Source organism: Brachionichthys hirsutus, chromosome 2 (assembly GCF_040956055.1).
Source record: "Brachionichthys hirsutus isolate HB-005 chromosome 2, CSIRO-AGI_Bhir_v1, whole genome shotgun sequence".
In the NCBI taxonomy this organism is placed as follows: Eukaryota; Metazoa; Chordata; class Actinopteri; order Lophiiformes; family Brachionichthyidae; genus Brachionichthys; species Brachionichthys hirsutus.
The window spans coordinates 8,534,032-8,553,208 of record NC_090898.1 but is presented as its reverse complement, the minus strand read 5'-3'; the positions used below and the strand labels follow the sequence as shown (position 1 = coordinate 8,553,208).

Sequence of the window (19,177 nt, the reverse complement as noted above, 5' to 3'; positions counted from 1 at the left end):
AGCAGACACTGGACTGACTAATCATGCTACTCATGGAAAACACCTTCGTTCCTGTGCTGTGTCTTCAGTGACATGTAGTTTGAGTGATAAGAATACTTCTAGCCATGTGCTTCATAACTGAAGGAGGATATCCGTAGTTTTGTGCTGACAAGTTTGAGTTCTTCTGGCAGATGTGTGCAGCTAGAAATAAGGTAGGATAACCATTTCTATAATTATAAGAACATTTTATGATAATATATACAATATTATAAAGCATTTTTCCATATTGTGTTACATTTTGTTTGGGCTACATAAAGGCTATATAGAATTTCCCAATCTCATATTTTCCTGTGATATAAATTATTATGAAGTGTTTTCACTTTTGCCGATGTCTGACTGGTGTGAGCTGTTCCTCTTCAGTGTGCTACAGGCCAATGGGCATGTAGCAGCCGCTAAGAAGTTCCAAGTACTCGATTATTGTATGACATTATTGACTTTATTATCCTGTTTTAAGGGATTTTTAAACGAGGTTGTGTTGAGCTAACTAATGGCAAAAAATGGTTTGGAATCTAAATCCTGCAGACAACAAAACAAAATCAGGGCTTAAGGCTTATTTAAGGTTAAACAGTTGCATGAGGTTTCTTTACTGCATTGTGTGTACAGGCTACAATACAATAATAATATAATATAGCAACACATAAAACAGAATTTGTAACAATATATTTTTATGTTGTATTATTGCACCCATTTGGCCTTTTATTTAAAGAAATAAATGACATTTAGTCCTCTTATAGTATTTTACTTCCAGTAAAACAACGTTACACTCACCTCAGTGCAGATAACTTGCAGCTGGAATGTGCTTCAGTAATGAGAAAGGCTGAATTGTGCATGGCGGCCCTCCTGCTTGCGTGACCCTCAGCAATGCAGCCCCAAACAATGGGCAGACCCGCGTCTCGCCGGCCAGCCGGGTGGGGCCGCTCAATAGCAGGAAGCGTAGCCATCAATATTTACTCTGCGAGCGGGGCAGTGGAGGAGTCGACAGGCTGGGAGCCTGGGTATAGCACTCAAAGTCTCAGCACACATACACAAACACTCTGGAGTGCTGTTAGGGCCTCCTTCCCCTCGGCCCCCCGTATTCCCACCCGATGCAATTATAACACAGGCAGACAGGCTGGGCCCTGGGACTGTTGTTTTTGACCTCATTGCTTCCTCAGCTAAAGAGCTTGGTCTTTAACTTCTGCTCAATTCCTTACAGACAACACTGTTATGTTAAAGTCTGTACGTGCCGATCAATCAGTAGATAAAATGTCAGAAAAGTGGCTAGTTTAATGTCCCACGGTGAGCCGCGCGGTCCTCATTACGACAGTCCCTCGTGAAGAGGCAGCGCGAATTGCATCGGCTTCATTTGGATATGTTGTTTTTGTTTGTTTTCTATTTCACAGAGATGGGAAGCTCTGCCGTGATCACGCTGCTGCTAGCCGGGGCGCATCTGTCAATCTCTGCTATCCAGGCCGGTGAGTTCAATGTCAGATGAGGAAAACATGTGAACACTTTGATTGATGCGATCAAAGATCCATTAAAAGAATGTTGAAGCTTACACTATATCAGAAGACTCTGACACAAAGAAGTCACGAGTCTTCCGCCTGTCGTGCCACGTTTTCACTCTTCAGCTCGTATTGACGCGGTGGATCAGTCTCACGGTTCTTAGCAAGCCTCTAGTGAAAAACAGCAGGCAGCTCTTTCCAACATGCTCAGACAGGCAGAGCGAATGCCACCTTCTGCATGCAGAGCCAAAGTAAATGCGTGACTGGCGAAGTATTGATGGGCCAAACCTCAGGTAAAAAAAAAAAAAAGGCTCAAGGAATAGTAGCCTTACATTTGATCAAAAGCATATCTTACTTGTGTCTGGGTCCCTCTGCCTCCCAGTGGTAAAAAGAAAATGTTATGAAACTTGATTTTGAGTCGCTCGTTAATTTGTGATAGGATTTGTGATTCTTGTTTCATACACAATGTGAATATTTAATACACAATTTGCATAACTCAGTCAGACGCACTCTGTAGTTTATGACAAACCAAAAAATACCTCTCCTGGTAAACCACAGAGCTGCCAGGAGATTCTGCACACATACGTCTGTCTGTTACCGCGTTAGGAAGCCAGGGTTTCTATACTAGCACAGTTTATCATGATGAACTGCTTGTCTGTGGTTAATGGTTGTAAAAAAAAAAACATATTTATAATGTGACGTATTTAACTTTTCCCAAATGAATCACCCTTGATATGTTTTAATGATCAGTTTGCAATGATTTGTGAAGATACATGCACGCGCCTATTTATTTTGTGTTCTTCCTTGTACCCCAGACTCCAAAGATGATGGGAAGTTGCTGTGCACATGCGAGAATGAGAAGGGCACATGCGTGAATCGAACCTGCAGGGGCGACATCTGCTTCTACACCTGGCTGCACAGCAATGAGGAGAGGGGCTGTTTCTCCGCAGCCAATTACAGGGAGCAGTGCTACACCTCCTTTGTTGGTTTCTTTGTCTCCTGCTGCAAAGAGAATCATTGCAATGCCTTCACCACGCCGCCGACGCATATCAGTCAGTACCCAAAGCTGTTGTTTCACCATCTGATTCGTATTCGTATCACATCTGTTCATCTTTAAGCGCCATCCTGGTACTGAGTCTATTTATAGATTGCAGTTTAGTCCTGTCAGGCTCAGCCCACAGTATTTTGTACTGGTGGGATTGAAAGCTCACTTTCAGGTAGCAGCTAGTTCCCTCTTGTGGTCACAAAGAGTACGTGCATGCTGTGTGGCTTCCATTTTTGGGCCTCACGATGCCGTGGCTGTCAGGTTACTGAGAGTTTGCCTTAGACTAAAAGCAATAACAATGTAAAGTCTGTGCACATCCACGTATTGATATGCTCTCAGCTCGTTTCCAAACTATTAACGTGTGTTTTGCCTGAACGCTTCTGTGTGTGTCCAGATGGAGAAACAACAACAACACCCCCAGAGCCCAGCAGTCCAGAACTGTGGATTACGGTTTCTCTACTGCTGCTTATCACGATTGCCAGTGTGACTGGCTTAGGGCTGTTCCTACGCTTTAGACATACGCAATGCAGACTGAGAAATCCTGAAGACCACGATGCCACCATGCTCAAGGTCCCTAACGGAGACGACCCCACATATGGCGTAAGAGGCATTCAATATATATGACTCAGCACTGTCGCTTTATGCAAGATGGTTGTGTTTATATTTTTCTTCCTCTTTGCTCTTTTGCAGGATATCTTTGATGAGTTCTGTACGTCAGGGAGTGGGACAGGATTGCCTTATCTGGTCCAAAGGACTATGGCCAGACAGATTTCACTTGTCGAGTGTGTTGGTCAGTCTCCTTCCTCACTTCTGCTGCTCTTCCTCCACTCGGTTAATTTCCTGGAGTGTAATTATGTCTCTCTATTTCCAGGTAAAGGCAGGTATGGGGAGGTGTGGAGGGGAACCTGGATGGGGGAGAGTGTAGCTGTCAAGATCTTCTCCTCGAGGGATGAGCAGTCCTGGTTCAGAGAGACAGAGATCTACAATACAGTGCAGCTGCGGCATGACAACATACTGGGTACGGCATCAGAGTTTTCTCTATAAACTATTCCACCGCTACATTTGGTGAAAGTGTAGCATCACTTCAAACAACGTTGAAACCTGAAATCTCTTATTCCGGCTTTAGGATTCATAGCCTCTGACATGACGTCCAAGAATTCCAGCACCCAGCTGTGGCTCGTCACCCACTTCCACGAGCTGGGCTCGCTTTATGACTTCCTCCAGTACAACAGCTTGGAGCCTGAGGCCTGCTTGAGGATGTGCCTGTCTGTAGCCTGCGGCTTGGTCCATCTACACACCGAAATAGTCAGCTCCCAGGAAAAACCGGCTATCGCCCACCGAGATCTGAAGAGTCGGAACATCCTGGTTAAGCGGAACCGACAGTGCTGCATTGCTGACCTGGGTGAGGGCTTTTTCGCTTCACTAGAAGTTTCCATGGCTACAGTAATTACCCCCCCCCCCCGAGGCGGGGTTCATGCAATCACCGGTGTTGGTTTGTCTTGTTTGTCTTTTAGCAACTTACCTCAAAACGTTGCAGATGGATCTTGATGACATTTTCAGGAAGTGTTGGGAATGTTACCAGGAACTAATGATTAACTTTTGGTGATGATCCAGAAGAGATCCTGGATTATGGATCACTTTGAAATGTCCGTTAACATTTTAGTCAGTGGAGCAATCAACTCCGATTCACGTTTACTTTTCACGGTTGGTGTAACAAAAAGACACCAAGAACAATTTAGAAGCTTTTGGTGATGATCCAGATCACCATGTGGACGGTGTAAATCCAATTAGGAGCTATCTGGGGGAATGAGCTGCTCGGCGGAGGTCTGCGCTCTCTGAGTGCTTTTCTAGTTGATATATTGAGACAAACAGCAATTTAATACAGATCTTGATCGTTTCATATCCTTGCTCTATGTCTCATTTCAAGGCTTGGCTGTCATTCACTCCCAGTCTCACGACTACCTCGACGTGGGCAACAACCCTCGCGTCGGGACCAAACGCTACATGGCCCCCGAGGTGCTGGATGAGACTATTCGCATGGATATCTTTGAATCCTACAAGCAAACCGATATCTGGGCACTAGGCCTGGTCTTCTGGGAAATTACCCGCAGGACTACAGTCAATGGTAAGATGACAACGTCCCATTTAAATTCTGTGCTTTCGTTCATTCGCAGAAATAGTTTTTGTTTGAAGCTGTTCAAATTAATCCGTGGATCTTTTACACGTTGTTCTGTTGCCCATCCACTCAGACACGTCATGTTGAAATTCACTTTCTTTGTCATGTCTGCCCGGATCTGGTTGAGTATGCAGTCGGTCCCATGTCTCTCAGCACTCCAGTGTTTTTCTAGTCTGTGTCTGTCTCTCCTATCCTCTCTCTCCTGATTAGCACCACAGTAATTATAAACAGTCTTATCTGGTGTCAGCACTCGCTGATGCATAGTCCAGATGCCTGTGTGCACAGCCTGTAGCTGCGAGCACATGCATTGGACCGTGCACACAAACACGTTTAGCTCAGATGGATGGAATTTCATAACTATGCCTTTGCATGTGTTCACACACTACATATACGTTCATCAGGCCTTGCAGAGCTCCGTCCTACTGCTGTCTTTCAGGGAATTCTTATCTCTCCCTGCTTTGTTGTTTAGCCTTGCAAAACCCCAACTATAGACTATCTCTCCACCTGAGCTATTTCAGGCCTTATATGTTCTTAAATGTTTTCCATTGATGAGGCTGACAATAAGTTGTTGTTTTTTAAACAATAATTAAATGAAACATTACAGATTTGCACTTGATTGATCACAACAACTGTTGTTGCCCAGGTCAGCTGTTGGCTGTTGCTCCTCTGCTCGACTGAGGATGAAGCTTCACACTGAGATTTATTTGTTTCGTTTTTCTTTTGTAGGAATTGTGGAAGAATACCATCCTCCCTTTTTTGACCTGGTGCCTTTAGATCCCAGCTTTGAGGAGATGAAGAAGGTGGTGTGTGTGGACCATCAGAGGCCTGTCCTGCACAACAGGCTCTATTCCCATCCGGTAGGGACTTTTGATGACATAAGGAACACAAACACATCCACACACATGAGCAGACACGAAGTGTAATTATATGTCTCAGAACTGCAAAAAAGATTTTCACAACTTCTCACCTAGGTGATCTAGTCAGACCCCAGGTTGTGTCCCAGCATCATTCTTCTTCCCGGAAGTGAACACTTTCCAACTGCCCTGTGATTCCTTAGCGTCCCGTTTCCATAGACCCATTGCAGATTGTGCCTGCCTTGCCCCCCTGCACTCTCCCATGACCTCCTAGTACTCACTCCCTCTTGGACTTTGAAACAGTTATCATGTTTGGCCAAAGCAGAATAGATGACATCCTGTCCGGAATTTGCAGTTGCTTGCCCAGTTCCTCTTCACATTGCCAGTTGCTGGAAGTGGTGAGGACCCTGGATTGCCCAGGGTTGGAGGTGGGACTTATTTCCAGGACTGTGAATATCTATGGGTTATGGTGACCTTTGTTGGTGTTAATGGCCGAGGTCACACGCAGCAACAGCTGTAAGAAATCAGCTGTGGTTCCAGCATTGGAAATCATTCCAAAGAGCTTTTTATCCAGCTTCTTCCAGACCTAAGAGGGCAACAGGATGCCCTGCTTTTTCTACAGATGTGCAAAGTTAAATCTTTAGCACCCACAAATTCTCCAATTCACATCTTTTCAAGATAACACATAAACAGTCACGTTTGATTGTACCATAACGATTTAGAAATGAGTCAGGGCAGGGTGCATTGTCTATAACAATGATGTTATATCATATATTAAAAACAACAGCGACGCATTGGCCATGTGGTGCTTGACATCGCTCTATATCTGTTTGTAGATCCTGTCAACGATCGTGAAGATCATGAAGGAGTGTTGGTACCAGAGCCCACAAGCCCGCCTCACCGCCCTGCGGGTGAGGAAGACGCTTTCCAAGCTGGACCATGACAGTGACTTCAGCATTGAAAAACTCAAACAAGATGTGTAGAATGAGGACCATAAAGAAACTTGGACAAAAACTTGTACATGCCAAGAAGGGCTTTTATACCACTTTCCTGCGAGGTGCCAATGATTAGTAGATGTTTATTAACTCACACAGTCGCTGCTTTATATTAAAATCATCTGTTTTTGAGCAGTAGCTTTCCGCTCACACACAAGACTTTCCCCATTTATAATAGCCTGATTTTCACTGGTCCATTTCTTTTGCTTCAAAACGACAAGGCCTCAAAAAAGAAAGCTATTAAGCTCAAGGCATTTTGTTGTTGTTGTTGTTTCATTCACCTGATGAAGGCTTTCAGATGTTTCTACAGCAGGATAACGCACTGAACAATGAACAGCCTGTTCTGCACATGAAAGGCATGAATTATTTTTGTCCCCATTGCCGTGCAGAAAGGAGCACCTATTACTCGTCTCATTGAAGATTAATTTCTGTATAATGTCACATACATCTCACTTCATGAACAAAGTTACAAAGAATACAATGGCTTTGATTTCACGATGAATACAGGAAATGCGTACGTTCAATCATGCTCTCACCAGTATGTTATTTGTTTTGTAAACATATTTAACTTGTATAGAATGCTCATTTTATTATTTGCATGCAGACATATGGAGATATGTAGTTGTACATACCATTGCCTTAGTTCAGCATTGGGCTTATTGTAAATATATATATATTTCCACTATTCTACAATGAGACACATTTTATATAATAATTTTTTATGAAGCAACTTTTTCTAATTATTTTTCCACTTTTCTGTAGGTCCAAAATGTACTTTCGCCACTAATATGGCCATGCAGTAAAGGAAGCAGTGATGTGCTATTGTATATGTTGAATAAAGGATTGTACGTTTCAACAACGTGCGCTCCAGAAGCTTTTTTAGCCCACTGAAGTTTGCAACTCTCTCAAAGACCTGTAGATGCCGACAGACCACACAAAACGGTGAGAGATTCACGGCACTATCAGTTCTACAGACGTGTTATTATTACTAAAACTATATATTCACATTTTGTGAAGTTATATGGTGAAAACTGAATGTAGAAAATATGAATACATTAATTCAAGGCGAGCCTGATTTAATGCAACTTCTTAACTTTAATATTATTTTCATCACATTGTTCTTCGTAATTTTTCATGCAATAATTTCTAAAAAAAATACATTTCAAATAACTTTCTATCTGATGTGTTTTAAATTGTACTTACAATGATGCAAACATTCAGGTCTCTCCAATGTCAAGTGTAAAAAAATTAAAAATAAAGCTCAAAATCCAAACTACAACACGAACCAATATTAATTTATTTTACCTTTAGTCCTCGTAGCTACAGTGTAGGGTTAAGTATCACCCATATTTTTGCTTTATAATCATTATTATGTACCAGTGTGAGCAACGTTCCCTCTCAAGTCGCTCGTGCGTAATTACGCACAGCTGATGCGGTCTTCGCGCAGCGAAAATCTACGTTGCGCACAAAAAAAATCCAACCTAAATTGAAAATAACATAAGCACGTAAACATTCATTCCGTGCTATTTCCCACTGAGTCAGTGAGTGTCCGGTGACTGGCTGCTCCGGCTAATGATGAGATTCACATGTTTTTATGCATCTAATAGACGCCATTGTAATCGGAGTTCCAGGACTCTCTCGGGACCACAGTACACACATCCTTTGATTGTTCATTTTACCTGTTTTTTTATTGTGTACTTTGAGATTTGCTTTCAAAGGTAAAGTGCGTTTAAAATAAAATGTATTATTATAATGTTGCTCAAAGTTGTCCGAGGGACTGCTCGGGGAGTTTGTGTGTTTGCTCAGACGCATGAACAATTAGAGGGAGCATTGAGTGTGAGTATGTTTTCCATCTGCACAGTTGTTGAAGCAACTCCAGATAGATAATACTCCCTCAAAGCCCCAGTCTGTCGTCTGTCTGGGCAGTCAGATGATGGTTATTTTTAACACTGGGGGGGGGGGTTGTTCAAGTATCAGAGAGACAAAACTCCCTGTCTGTGAGTAGAGGGGCCCATCTTACTTCTCCCTCTGTGTATTCTTTTTCGCAGTGGGATCAGTCCAAATAAAGACAGGTGGATTTGTTTAACAGGCGATGTGCAGTCAAGCCATGTTGCGAAAAATTGCATATGGTCGCTAATGAACAGATACAAAGCCACAGAGGAGATTCTGCAGACACGATTAGGCTCGAGGGTAGATCGGTTAGAGTCCTAGCAAGAGGACAGGAGATGACAGGAAGCACAGATCAGGTCCCCGAGTTCAAGTCCCAAATGCACCAGGCTAAAATCTGAGACACCGCTTCCTGGTCTGTATTCTGAGGCATTGGCAGCTGGATGCGTTAATGGGACAGGCTGCATCTGCAAGCTGAAAGAAAAACCTGAAACCCTCATTGATCTTCATTAAAATGCATTTCATGATCTTGTTTGTGATTATTTCACATTCTGTCTGAATCTGCCCTCAGAAATCTGATACTGCAGCGGATTTGATAATTGTTTTGTTTGTTTGCTTGCTTTTACAGAGCCCTGCAACAAACTGGCGACTTATCCAGAGCGTACCCAGCCTTCAGCCATCTTAGTCTTTTGATAACTGAGATGGATGAATACAAACATTTATTCATTCACTCATTTTCTTGAAAACTCAAGGTAAATTGGTCCCAGATTTTGATGGCGGAACTACTGATGCGTTTATAGAGCAGAGATGAAAATGGATTTGTTAGGTAAAGTCACTGATTAATAATTGTGTGCTCCTTGAGATGAGACTCAGAAGACGCCGTTTCGTGGAGCTTTAAAACCAGAACTATCTTTGATCCTTCCCTAAGAAGCTGTTGCCCAGACAGGCATCGCTTTTGCAGAAGGTCACATCAGAGACCTCTCCCTTCGACGTGCACGCGCGCACCCCTTTGAACGGGTCACGCGCCGGGCTGGCTGCTATAGATCTGCTGGCGGTGGCGCGCGTGCGTGCGTGAGTGCGTGCGGGTGGGCTGTGGTTGCGCTGCAGGTCTGTTCGCGTTGGTAGCGACACACTCCGGACGCGTTTCCTCGCTGAGACATGGGGATTCGGGGAAGATGTCTCTGAAGCGGGTCGCCCCCGCGCTGCTGGCCCTGCTGGGGCTGGCGGCGGCCGGTAACGGTGAGTCTCACCGCGAACGCTTCTCCGGCTTTTGTCTCTCTCTCTCTCTCTCTCGGTGTGTTTTCTTGGGCAGGACAGCGCCTGTTTGTCGCTCCCTCGTCATGGCGCTCCGCGTCGGGGATTTGGCTAACCGTGCCGAGCTAGCGCTGACCTCAAAACGACGAGCGCCGTTACTGCGCGAACAAAAAGCTCCTCTCGTGTGTTTGTTTGTGGCTGATTTTCACCGACCGACGACTCCCCGCCGTCTCCGTTGTCTCTACCGAGCTCGTTGGGAAGTCGCGGATCCACAGACGGGACCGCTTGTGTCGAGGCGCCAGCTAACGCTGGCTAGCCAGGTGGAAAATGAAACGACTCTAAAGTTTAATGTGGATAGATGAAAGTGCTAATTTAAGACTTTAATAACAATGTGTCACCGTGTGTTTGGAATAATCTACACTCTGCTGTTGCTGCTGAAGTTTTCTGGTACATTCCGGTGTGGGCTTATCGCTGTGAGGATAGCAGGCTGGTTAAACCCGTTCATGCTGTCGATCCGGGGGGGGGGGGGGTCACGATCTGGGCCGAGCCCACTCCGATGTAAACACAGGCAGCTTCTCCTTTGTTTTGCATTTGTAAAGGTTGAATAGGGCGCTGGGGTGCCTCCAGCAGAAAGTGAATGCTGCAGCGTATTCAAAGGTCCCAGACTGGAGTCAAAGTCGGAGTGTGGGTTCCTTGTGATTTAAATGAGGGGTCCATTGAGGTTGTGTGGCTGCGTCCACTCCAGTCCTCTCTGCTGGGCCGCTTGATTCCACAACACGCGTTGGGATCCGACCATATGTTGCACTAAACCTGTGTTGTGGTAACATAGACGTTCACTTGAGGCACAAATGGTTTGTTGTACGCCCATCCAAGGCGTTTGGCCCGTTGGGATCTCTGTATTTTAATGCTCTTTTGACTTGTTATATTTCTGTGCCAAACCAAATAACCTTTTTGTCTTCTATTAACATTATGATGCTTGAAACAGTTATGCTGGAATATGTGCATTATATACTGTTGATTGACCCCCCCCCCCCCCCCACAGGGGAACAAACTCGCACCTTTAGTGGGTGGCAGGGTTACTTCGACATTAACAGCGATGTTGGATAGTTGGATAGGAGCGTGAGGTTTGTGTGTGACTCAAACAGACTGGGGCTGTGCTCTTCCAGCTGGCCTGGTCTGTTGTGCAAGGGGACCCACCAGTCTGTCAGGAGCCATGGTTCCATGCTGGGTAATGGATTACACCGTGCAAGGACTGGAACCGTTCAAATCTCTAAAAGTAGTTTCTGCCCCCGGGGCCAGCGTAATTTGTTTTTCTGAGACGAGTGTTTGATGCGTCGTTCACGTGTTCCAACCTCACCAGGAATTGAAGTCGCTGGTATTCTAGTCCTTCCGTGCCTGAGTGATGCAGTCTTCCTGGGTGCTTTAAACACAATAGCAATGTGATATATGCTTGGGCACCTTCAACCACACAGCCGCGAGCTAGGGCGCGTCCCTGTCTTCCTCCCGCCCCCACCATTCTCTATCTCGATCATAAATGTCCTGGTACTTTATCAGGATTTAATCTGTACTTTGATATCTGTGGTCCCACTTCTGCCTTCTCGTCACTTGAATGTGCTATTTTTCCTCCTACATCAAAGCGAGGCCTTTGGTTAAATAAAGTCCTTCAAGTACTACATCAAGAGAATCCTGTACTACCCTTTAGTAGCCAGTCTTCATACTATCAAGGCTGTATCAGTCTTGTCATTTCATGAGGCGCTTCCTGTGCAGAATGAAAGAGAGGGCAGTCTGACAACAAAAAAGGTCTTGCTTGGGTTCAAAGGTATGTATTGGTTGAGAGACCAGCGTTGGGATGGGGACGGTAATATTTACAGCAGGCTTAAGGGACAGCATTTTATTTTGCATCCCTTAAATTGAATGTTGAGGCCTGTTGTTGATGTTTTAGTACATAAATTGTGCTAAAATTAAGTTGCATGTATGATGTGTGCAATTTCTCCCTGCCCCAGGCGCTTCCTCGCTGTAGACCTTTTAGTTTATTTCCTCACATTTTCTACAATATGGCACCGAGTCAGTCAAGGTCAGGTCAAATAATGTCTGGGGTGGTCGCCCCCCCCCCCTAATAGCCAGTGCTGTTAATGACCTCGGTTGGCCCAGAGCCTTAATTGCTGCTGCAGACCGTGTAGCCTCCGACTGACCCAGCGCCGCCATTACTGATGTTGGACAACAAGGGATTATTACTGCTTTAGAGCCAGCAATTTCACCTTTAGTTGTCTACTTTGTCCTGTGAAGTTACTCCAGACGTGTGTAAACATATCATGTGCTGTTAGAAACAAAATTATCCTACACTGTGTTGTTTATTCACAAAATATTCAGCTGTAAATAGCATCTATTTGTAATAAAAACAAATGGCTAAAATGATTAGAAGCAATAGATATTACAAGTGTTTGTCCTAAATAAGACAATGAAGGCCATATTTACAGACGACTGCAGTTTCTCTTAAAATAATGAACATCTGTAGTTTGCAAGGCACCATTCTGCTGCTATAAGCTGTAGAAAATGTAATGTATAGCCAGAATGCATCTTCTGGCACTATTCCTGAGGAATATTTGCACGTTCCTCACGGGCCAAGCGTGCCAGTTTTACAATATCCCTGATTTAGCGTCCCTCTTTAGGTTTTATACAGGATTTGCTGCTTCTCTAGCATATTCCAGGATTTTTTTCTAAACTGAATCCTTAGTGAACTGAGATATGCTTGGCGTCAGTGTCCCTTTGGAATGTGCAGTAATGCCCAAGCTTCAGCTTCCTCACAGATGCCAAGATGTTTTTCTTAAAGGATTTCCTGATACATTGGAAAACATCTTATCCTCTAGGTAGGTTCTCAGTGCAAGAGGAAGCGAATGAGCCCAGAGCACCACTGAGCCACGGCCATGTTTACTATGTGGGGTGTGCATTTCTGCCCGTTTCATTTCTCCTCCTCCAGATATACACTTGATCCAAAGAGCTGGGATCTCTGTTTTGTTTCATAGTTTCACAGAACAGGACCCAAAAGCTTCGAGGATTTAATGGTTCTGACTTGTATTTGAAGACCTCATCTGACATGTGACTCCGTAGTATAGTTTGACCTGACAATTGAACAATTATCCTGACAATATACTTCCACTGTGCACAGTTTCTGGTTTTTATTTTATTGTATTTTATTTGAAATCGGAAGATTTAGACATGAATGTTGCAAGTCTATTTGGGGTTTCTGTGTATTTCATTTATCAATGTTTATTTTGGCTTTAGAAGATGCAAAATATCAAATTTAATTATCTGTTTTTGCTCAGCAGCATTATCTATAGTCTGATGTTTTTGTTTCAACGTCACTTGTATTCTACATAGCAGATGCATTCATGGATGAATGCACCGGTGTCATAAAGTGTGCCTCCAGTGAGTGCTGCTTGCTTCCGGTATGGATTTATCCAGCTTTGTGATCAGAGCTGGCTAACCTTTTGAACAGCTGTAGACAGAGGATTAGTAATTATTAAGTCTGTGGTTTGCTAATGATTGTTAGTGTATTAAAACTGCAGTCACGTGCCAGATGCTGAGGCTCGTAGTACTGCAACATGCTTTCCCATAATGGAAGTGATGCCGGCCAGTTTGGGAATTTGATGAGCATTCCAGGGCGAGCCTGTGCTCACATTTGTGTGCATTTGAACACACCCGTGGAGGTCGACGACCAGACAGACCGGATGGGATGTAGCCACGAGGCTGGTGGTTGGTCCAGACAGAAGCAGCCTCGGCCCCAGAGACTTCACTTTAGCATCAGAGCAGTAATCTGACCCTGAGATGCAGACAAAGGTAATGACTTTCCTTCTTCCCAGAGCATTGATTAGGACACGTGTGTGTGTGTGTGTGTGTGCGTGCGCGCTCGCATTCACTCTTTCTGGTGGCGTCTGCTTGTCTTGATCAGCTCAGCCTGGAATCTGTATGGATCTAATTTAAGCCAGTGCATTTTGGTAATGGTGTTCTGCTCCCCGTGCACACTCACAAATCCAGTGACTCCGCCTGCATCATGTGGCCTGGTAGTTTGTGTAACCGCCACCTTTTGTCAAGTACACTTGACGTTCTCTTTATTTCCAACAGACGTCATTATTTTTGCAAGAAAATAAATAAATGAAGCCGACCCCTGTTTTTACAGGTTTGCCCCACGAGTCTGTCAGAACAACACGTGAGTGAACTGTTATGCTCTGAGAACATGGTCATCAGGGATAAAGCGTGACGGTGTTTGGGATGGGGCAAGGCAACAATGTTTTACTAAGCCCTTTCTCGCTGTCTGCAGTTTCCTGTCTCAACACGAACGGAATGATAGGAACTTCTCACACTAGCAGCTCAAAGGAATCCCTCTGCACTGTTTACTCCATGCTTTCTTCTACAGTAGTCCCCCCCCCCCCCCCCCCCCCTAAGTCAAAGTCTAGACTGGGCTTTAATGATGGCTGCAGCTGGTCACTTAGGCAGAGCGCTGTTACCGTCTGCCTGCCCCCCACCCGACATATTGTCCTGCGCAATTCGGGGACCGGTCCCCATCCTGTCTGGTCGAGGGCAGCCCCCCCCCCCTCAGATTTTGAGGTTGTCTCACTCTCGGCCTGTCCCCTGTGTCCCACCATCCCCCTCTGCTCCATGCAGAAGTGCGCTCCCCCCATTCCGCTCTGCTCTTTGTGGCTGCAGGGCCAGTCCAATCTGTCCTCCATGTTGCTTTAATCTCCACACAAAGGACCAGTGTAAAGACCACCAATTATGTGGATACAAGAGCACTTTACTAAAACGACATACACAACTACACATGCTCGTGTGTTTAGGCTCGGCATTATCCCCTCAGGTTTGGTTTTGTAACACTTGTACACTGGTTACAATGTGATGCAAACAAATTCTGGCAGACCAGAAGTTCTTTCTTGGACATTGTTTTGATTTAGTTGTGCTTTCTCCTGTGACATGGAATTCACCACAGCCAACGAGACATTGTTGGAATAGTGGCTTCCATCATATACATTTTGGTGTTTGATATTTGTCAGCTGGTAGAAATCTTTACATTTTAATGCAGAGACCTCCTGGTTGGATTCTGTCCTAACTGGCAATGTTGTGAAACTTTAAAGCATTTTAAGTACCGTAATTCCTTTCTGCCTCTTTTGTACCGAAAATTAACCGAACCGAGCGCCTCAAAAAACTGGACTGAACCGAAATACCATTTTAATGTACCGTCGCACCACTAGTGTTGAGGCGTGTCGCTGTGGAAGCTTATGGTAGGGTCACAAGGTGGTCTTTAATGAGGGCTTTCTTGCCACAGACCAAACTCTTGGTTGACCACAAACCATCCCTGATAGATTAGAGAGGGAACCGTGTGTTTCAGCCGTGTTTAGCTTCTTATCTGCGTTTCTGTTGGTATGTCTTTGGACCGTCTGTCTTGCCACACACGGAGTCTTCGTGTGGGATGCGCCTGTTCATGTCAGGTCACGGTGTTCCTGTCAGATCGCTGTTAATTTATTGCTGTATATACTGTATTTATATGTGGGAAGTTTCTCAAAGAAAAAATAAACGTCTAGTGAGGACGGTTTGGACTCACCATCTGGTGGGTTTTTAAAAAGTCACTGCTTGCATTGAGAATGGATTTGTTCAAAAGGCTTCTGCCTGGACTGGATTCAGTCGATTGATGCTTTTAACGTAACCGGTAATAAACGTCTACCAAAGACGGGTAGGACTGTCCAAATGTGATGATGTTTTGTTTCCACTTATTGTCCAGCTTTCTAACTTACATCTGTTACTTCTCTCATCTGTTTGTAATTTAGCTGAACTATTTTGCACCATTATGTTGCAGATTAGAATGCTGTTGCGCAAAGCTTGTTTTTCCTCTCTTCATTCAGTCCAGCTGCTTTACCTCTGCGTAATCCGCAGGAAATTCCATCTATATGCAAAGTTAATGGAATTTGGACGAACTTCGTCAAGAGTTCCTGCCACTTTCCCCGCTCACCTCCTGCAGAGTGATGCATGCAAACACAAAACAGATAAGAAATGTTACTGAAAGTGCTTCATGTTTCCAGTAACACTCAGCAAACAATCATAGATATGTGGAAAAAATATCTTCCCCACTGGACCCTACCTCCCAGAAATTGTCTTAATCATTCCTGTGACACAGCGGGTTGTGGTTTTTACCATTGGGGTGTTAAATGCTGATTACCCAGTCTGTATTTTAGTCCTGCATTAACTACGGTAGTCTTATCTTATGAGTACTATGTTCAGGAACGGGCTAAAACATGCTGACACCTTATGATAGATAGTACACCAACAGGAAAGGTCAGTGAGCTGGACTGAAAGAAACCCCTGAGATAAAATCATTGGGAGCTTGCCACTCTGGAATCTTCTTTTCCTCTGGACCAGACATGATCAATGGTCCGGCTGATTCTGAGCCGCTTCCTTTTGCAGGTGAATTGGGATTTGAAATTTCTCTCTGCTTTGATTCTTCCTGTGTGTACTTCCTAAGTAGCCTTTGTTGTCCATTAAAGCTCCGGGCCCACCACGTCTCACTCTCATCCCTGTTGTCAGTCAGCTTGAATTTTACCCGCGGGGGTTCATTCAAGTTTAGCCACTCTCTCGTTTTTTTTCTTCTTCCCAATGTTAGAATGTTTTCCTCAGTTCCACAACTACCGAGCCATGCCTGGTTCAGCTTTGTGCTCTGGTCACAGAAAACCTTGGAAGAACGCTTTTGTGTTGATCTTACTCTTAATGAGAAGCAAGTCTTATGACTCGAAATCACATTTCTCTCCGAATCTAAGAAGGGTACTTTGTCTCCTGGTTCTCTTTGAGAATAGTTTCATTCCTGCACACTGGCCTCAATTTTGAGCGTGTAGATGGGCCAGCATAGTCTTATTATGTAAGTGGCATTTGTTCCATTGTGTCGCCTTTTAATAGGTCCCCCAGCAGGATTGTGCCGCGTTCAATGAAACTCTTGTCTCTTTAGTTTGAACAGGGACAGTTCCCTGTATCAGTGTGAGACCTACAAGGGAAAGGAATGGAGCAGAACGCTGCGTTGGGGATTTAGCAGGAGCCCTCTCCCCGCGTTGGGTTTCACTTGGTCTCCCCCGCTGTGCAGGTCTGTCTCCACTCTGCATGTTTGGGTTCATCTGCAGTGACGGATCTGATTTCAGGGCTGTTGCTCTTTGTTAGTCACAAAATGCCCTCAATTGAATGGGAAACCGTGCTCCTTACAGGCCATTGAAACGGTTAGGTCGCCACCTACTGGACAAAAGGGAAAGCCGCAGTCGATAAGTTTAACCTGGTAGTGCTGTCTGATGAATTTGTATTAATTCGCTTCTCTTGTGTCCTCCAGCGCTACGCTGTAACTGCACAAACTGTGAGAAGACGGGCTACGTGTGCGAAACGGACGGTGCCTGCATGACCTCCACGTATTTCATCCAGGGGAAGGAGCAACACTTACGGATCTGTATCGACCAGGACGGGTTGCTTCCTCCTGGACAACCCTTCTACTGCCTGAGTGCTGGAGGATTCCTCAACACTCATTGCTGCTATGAAAATTACTGCAACAGTATTGATCTGAAAGTCCCTGGTGAGGCGCAACCATCAGTTACCAGATTTGAAGGAATTCAACAACAGTAATGTTTTGTTATGTTAAAGTCAAAGTTACAAGTTGTGGTTTTCCACCTGTTCCCTTTTGCCCCCTTAGTCCCAACCAAGGAGGGGCACTGGTCAGGCTCGGGCGGCTCTTGGGGACCAGTGGAGCTGGTGGCAGTCATCGCCGGCCCGGTGTTCCTTCTCTGTGTGCTGCTGATGGTCGGCGTGTTCCTATTCCAGTATCACCAGAGGGCATACAGCCACAGGCAGAGGCTGGAAGTAGAAGACCCGTCCTGCGAGCATTTCACATTGCCAGTTGCTGGAAGTGGTGAGGACCCTGGATTGCCCAGGGTTGGAGGTGGGACTTATTTCCAGGACTGTGAATATCTATGGGTTATGGTGACCTTTGTTGGTGTTAATGGCCGAGGTCACACGCAGCAACAACTGTAAGAAATCAGCTGTGGTTCCAGCATTGGAAATCATTCCAAAGAGCTTTTTATCCAGCTTCTTCCAGACCTAAGAGGGCAACAGGATGCCCTGCTTTTTCTACAGATGTGCAAAGTTAAATCTTTAGCACCCACAAATTCTCCAATTCACATCTTTTCAAGATAACACATAAACAGTCACGTTTGATTGTACCATAACGATTTAGAAATGAGTCAGGGCAGGGTGCATTGTCTATAACAATGATGTTATATCATATATTAAAAACAACAGCGACGCATTGGCCACGTGGCGCTTGACATCGCTCTATATCTGTTTGTAGATCCTGTCAACGATCGTGAAGATCATGAAGGAGTGTTGGTACCAGAGCCCACAAGCCCGCCTCACCGCCCTGCGGGTGAGGAAGACGCTTTCCAAGCTGGACCATGACAGTGACTTCAGCATTGAAAAACTCAAACAAGATGTGTAGAATGAGGACCATAAAGAAACTTGGACAAAAACTTGTACATGCCAAGAAGGGCTTTTATACCACTTTCCTGCGAGGTGCCAATGATTAGTAGATGTTTATTAACTCACACAGTTGCTGCTTTATATTAAAATCATCTGTTTTTGAGCAGTAGCTTTCCGCTCACACACAAGACTTTCCCCATTTATAATAGCCTGATTTTCACTGGTCCATTTCTTTTGCTTCAAAACGACAAGGCCTCAAAAAAGAAAGCTATTAAGCTCAAGGCATTTTGTTGTTGTTGTTGTTTCATTCACCTGATGAAGGCTTTCAGATGTTTCTACAGCAGGATAACGCACTGAACAATGAACAGCCTGTTCTGCACATGAAAGGCATGAATTATTTTTGTCCCCATTGCCGTGCAGAAAGGAGCACCTATTACTCGTCTCATTGAAGATTAATTTCTGTATAATGTCACATACATCTCACTTCATGAACAAAGTTACAAAGAATACAATGGCTTTGATTTCACGATGAATACAGGAAATGCGTACGTTCAATCATGCTCTCACCAGTATGTTATTTGTTTTGTAAACATATTTAACTTGTATAGAATGCTCATTTTATTATTTGCATGCAGACATATGGAGATATGTAGTTGTACATACCATTGCCTTAGTTCAGCATTGGGCTTATTGTAAATATATATATTTTTCCACTATTCAACGATGAGACACATTTTATATAATAATTTTTTATGAAGCAACTTTTTCTAATTATTTTTCCACTTTTCTGTAGGTCCAAAATGTACTTTCGCCACTAATATGGCCATGCAGTAAAGGAAGCAGTGATGTGCTATTGTATATGTTGAATAAAGGATTGTACGTTTCAACAACGTGCGCTCCAGAAGCTTTTTTAGCCCACTGAAGTTTGCAACTCTCTCAAAGACCTGTAG

General features: G+C 44.4%; 2 protein-coding genes across 2 annotated transcripts; both read left to right on the top strand.

Annotated features, from left to right (window-relative positions):
- Positions 1 to 1,423: 1,423 nt before the first annotated feature.
- On the top strand, positions 1,424 to 7,647 carry acvrl1 (activin A receptor like type 1). The gene is made up of 9 exons (XM_068749434.1): positions 1,424 to 1,493; positions 2,339 to 2,575; positions 2,963 to 3,168; positions 3,259 to 3,358; positions 3,440 to 3,586; positions 3,695 to 3,970; positions 4,496 to 4,693; positions 5,471 to 5,601; positions 6,435 to 7,647. The coding sequence occupies exons 1-9, from the start codon at positions 1,424 to 1,426 to the stop codon at positions 6,579 to 6,581; spliced, it is 1,512 nt and encodes a 503-aa protein (XP_068605535.1). The 3' UTR covers positions 6,582 to 7,647.
- Positions 7,648 to 9,645: 1,998 nt separating this feature from the next.
- LOC137908097 (activin receptor type-1B-like) lies at positions 9,646 to 19,109 on the top strand. The gene is made up of 4 exons (XM_068752471.1): positions 9,646 to 9,719; positions 17,092 to 17,328; positions 17,446 to 17,661; positions 18,100 to 19,109. Exons 1-4 carry the CDS (start codon positions 9,656 to 9,658, stop codon positions 18,204 to 18,206), a joined length of 624 nt encoding a protein of 207 aa, XP_068608572.1. The 5' UTR covers positions 9,646 to 9,655; the 3' UTR covers positions 18,207 to 19,109.
- The last annotated feature ends 68 nt before the right edge of the window (positions 19,110 to 19,177 follow it).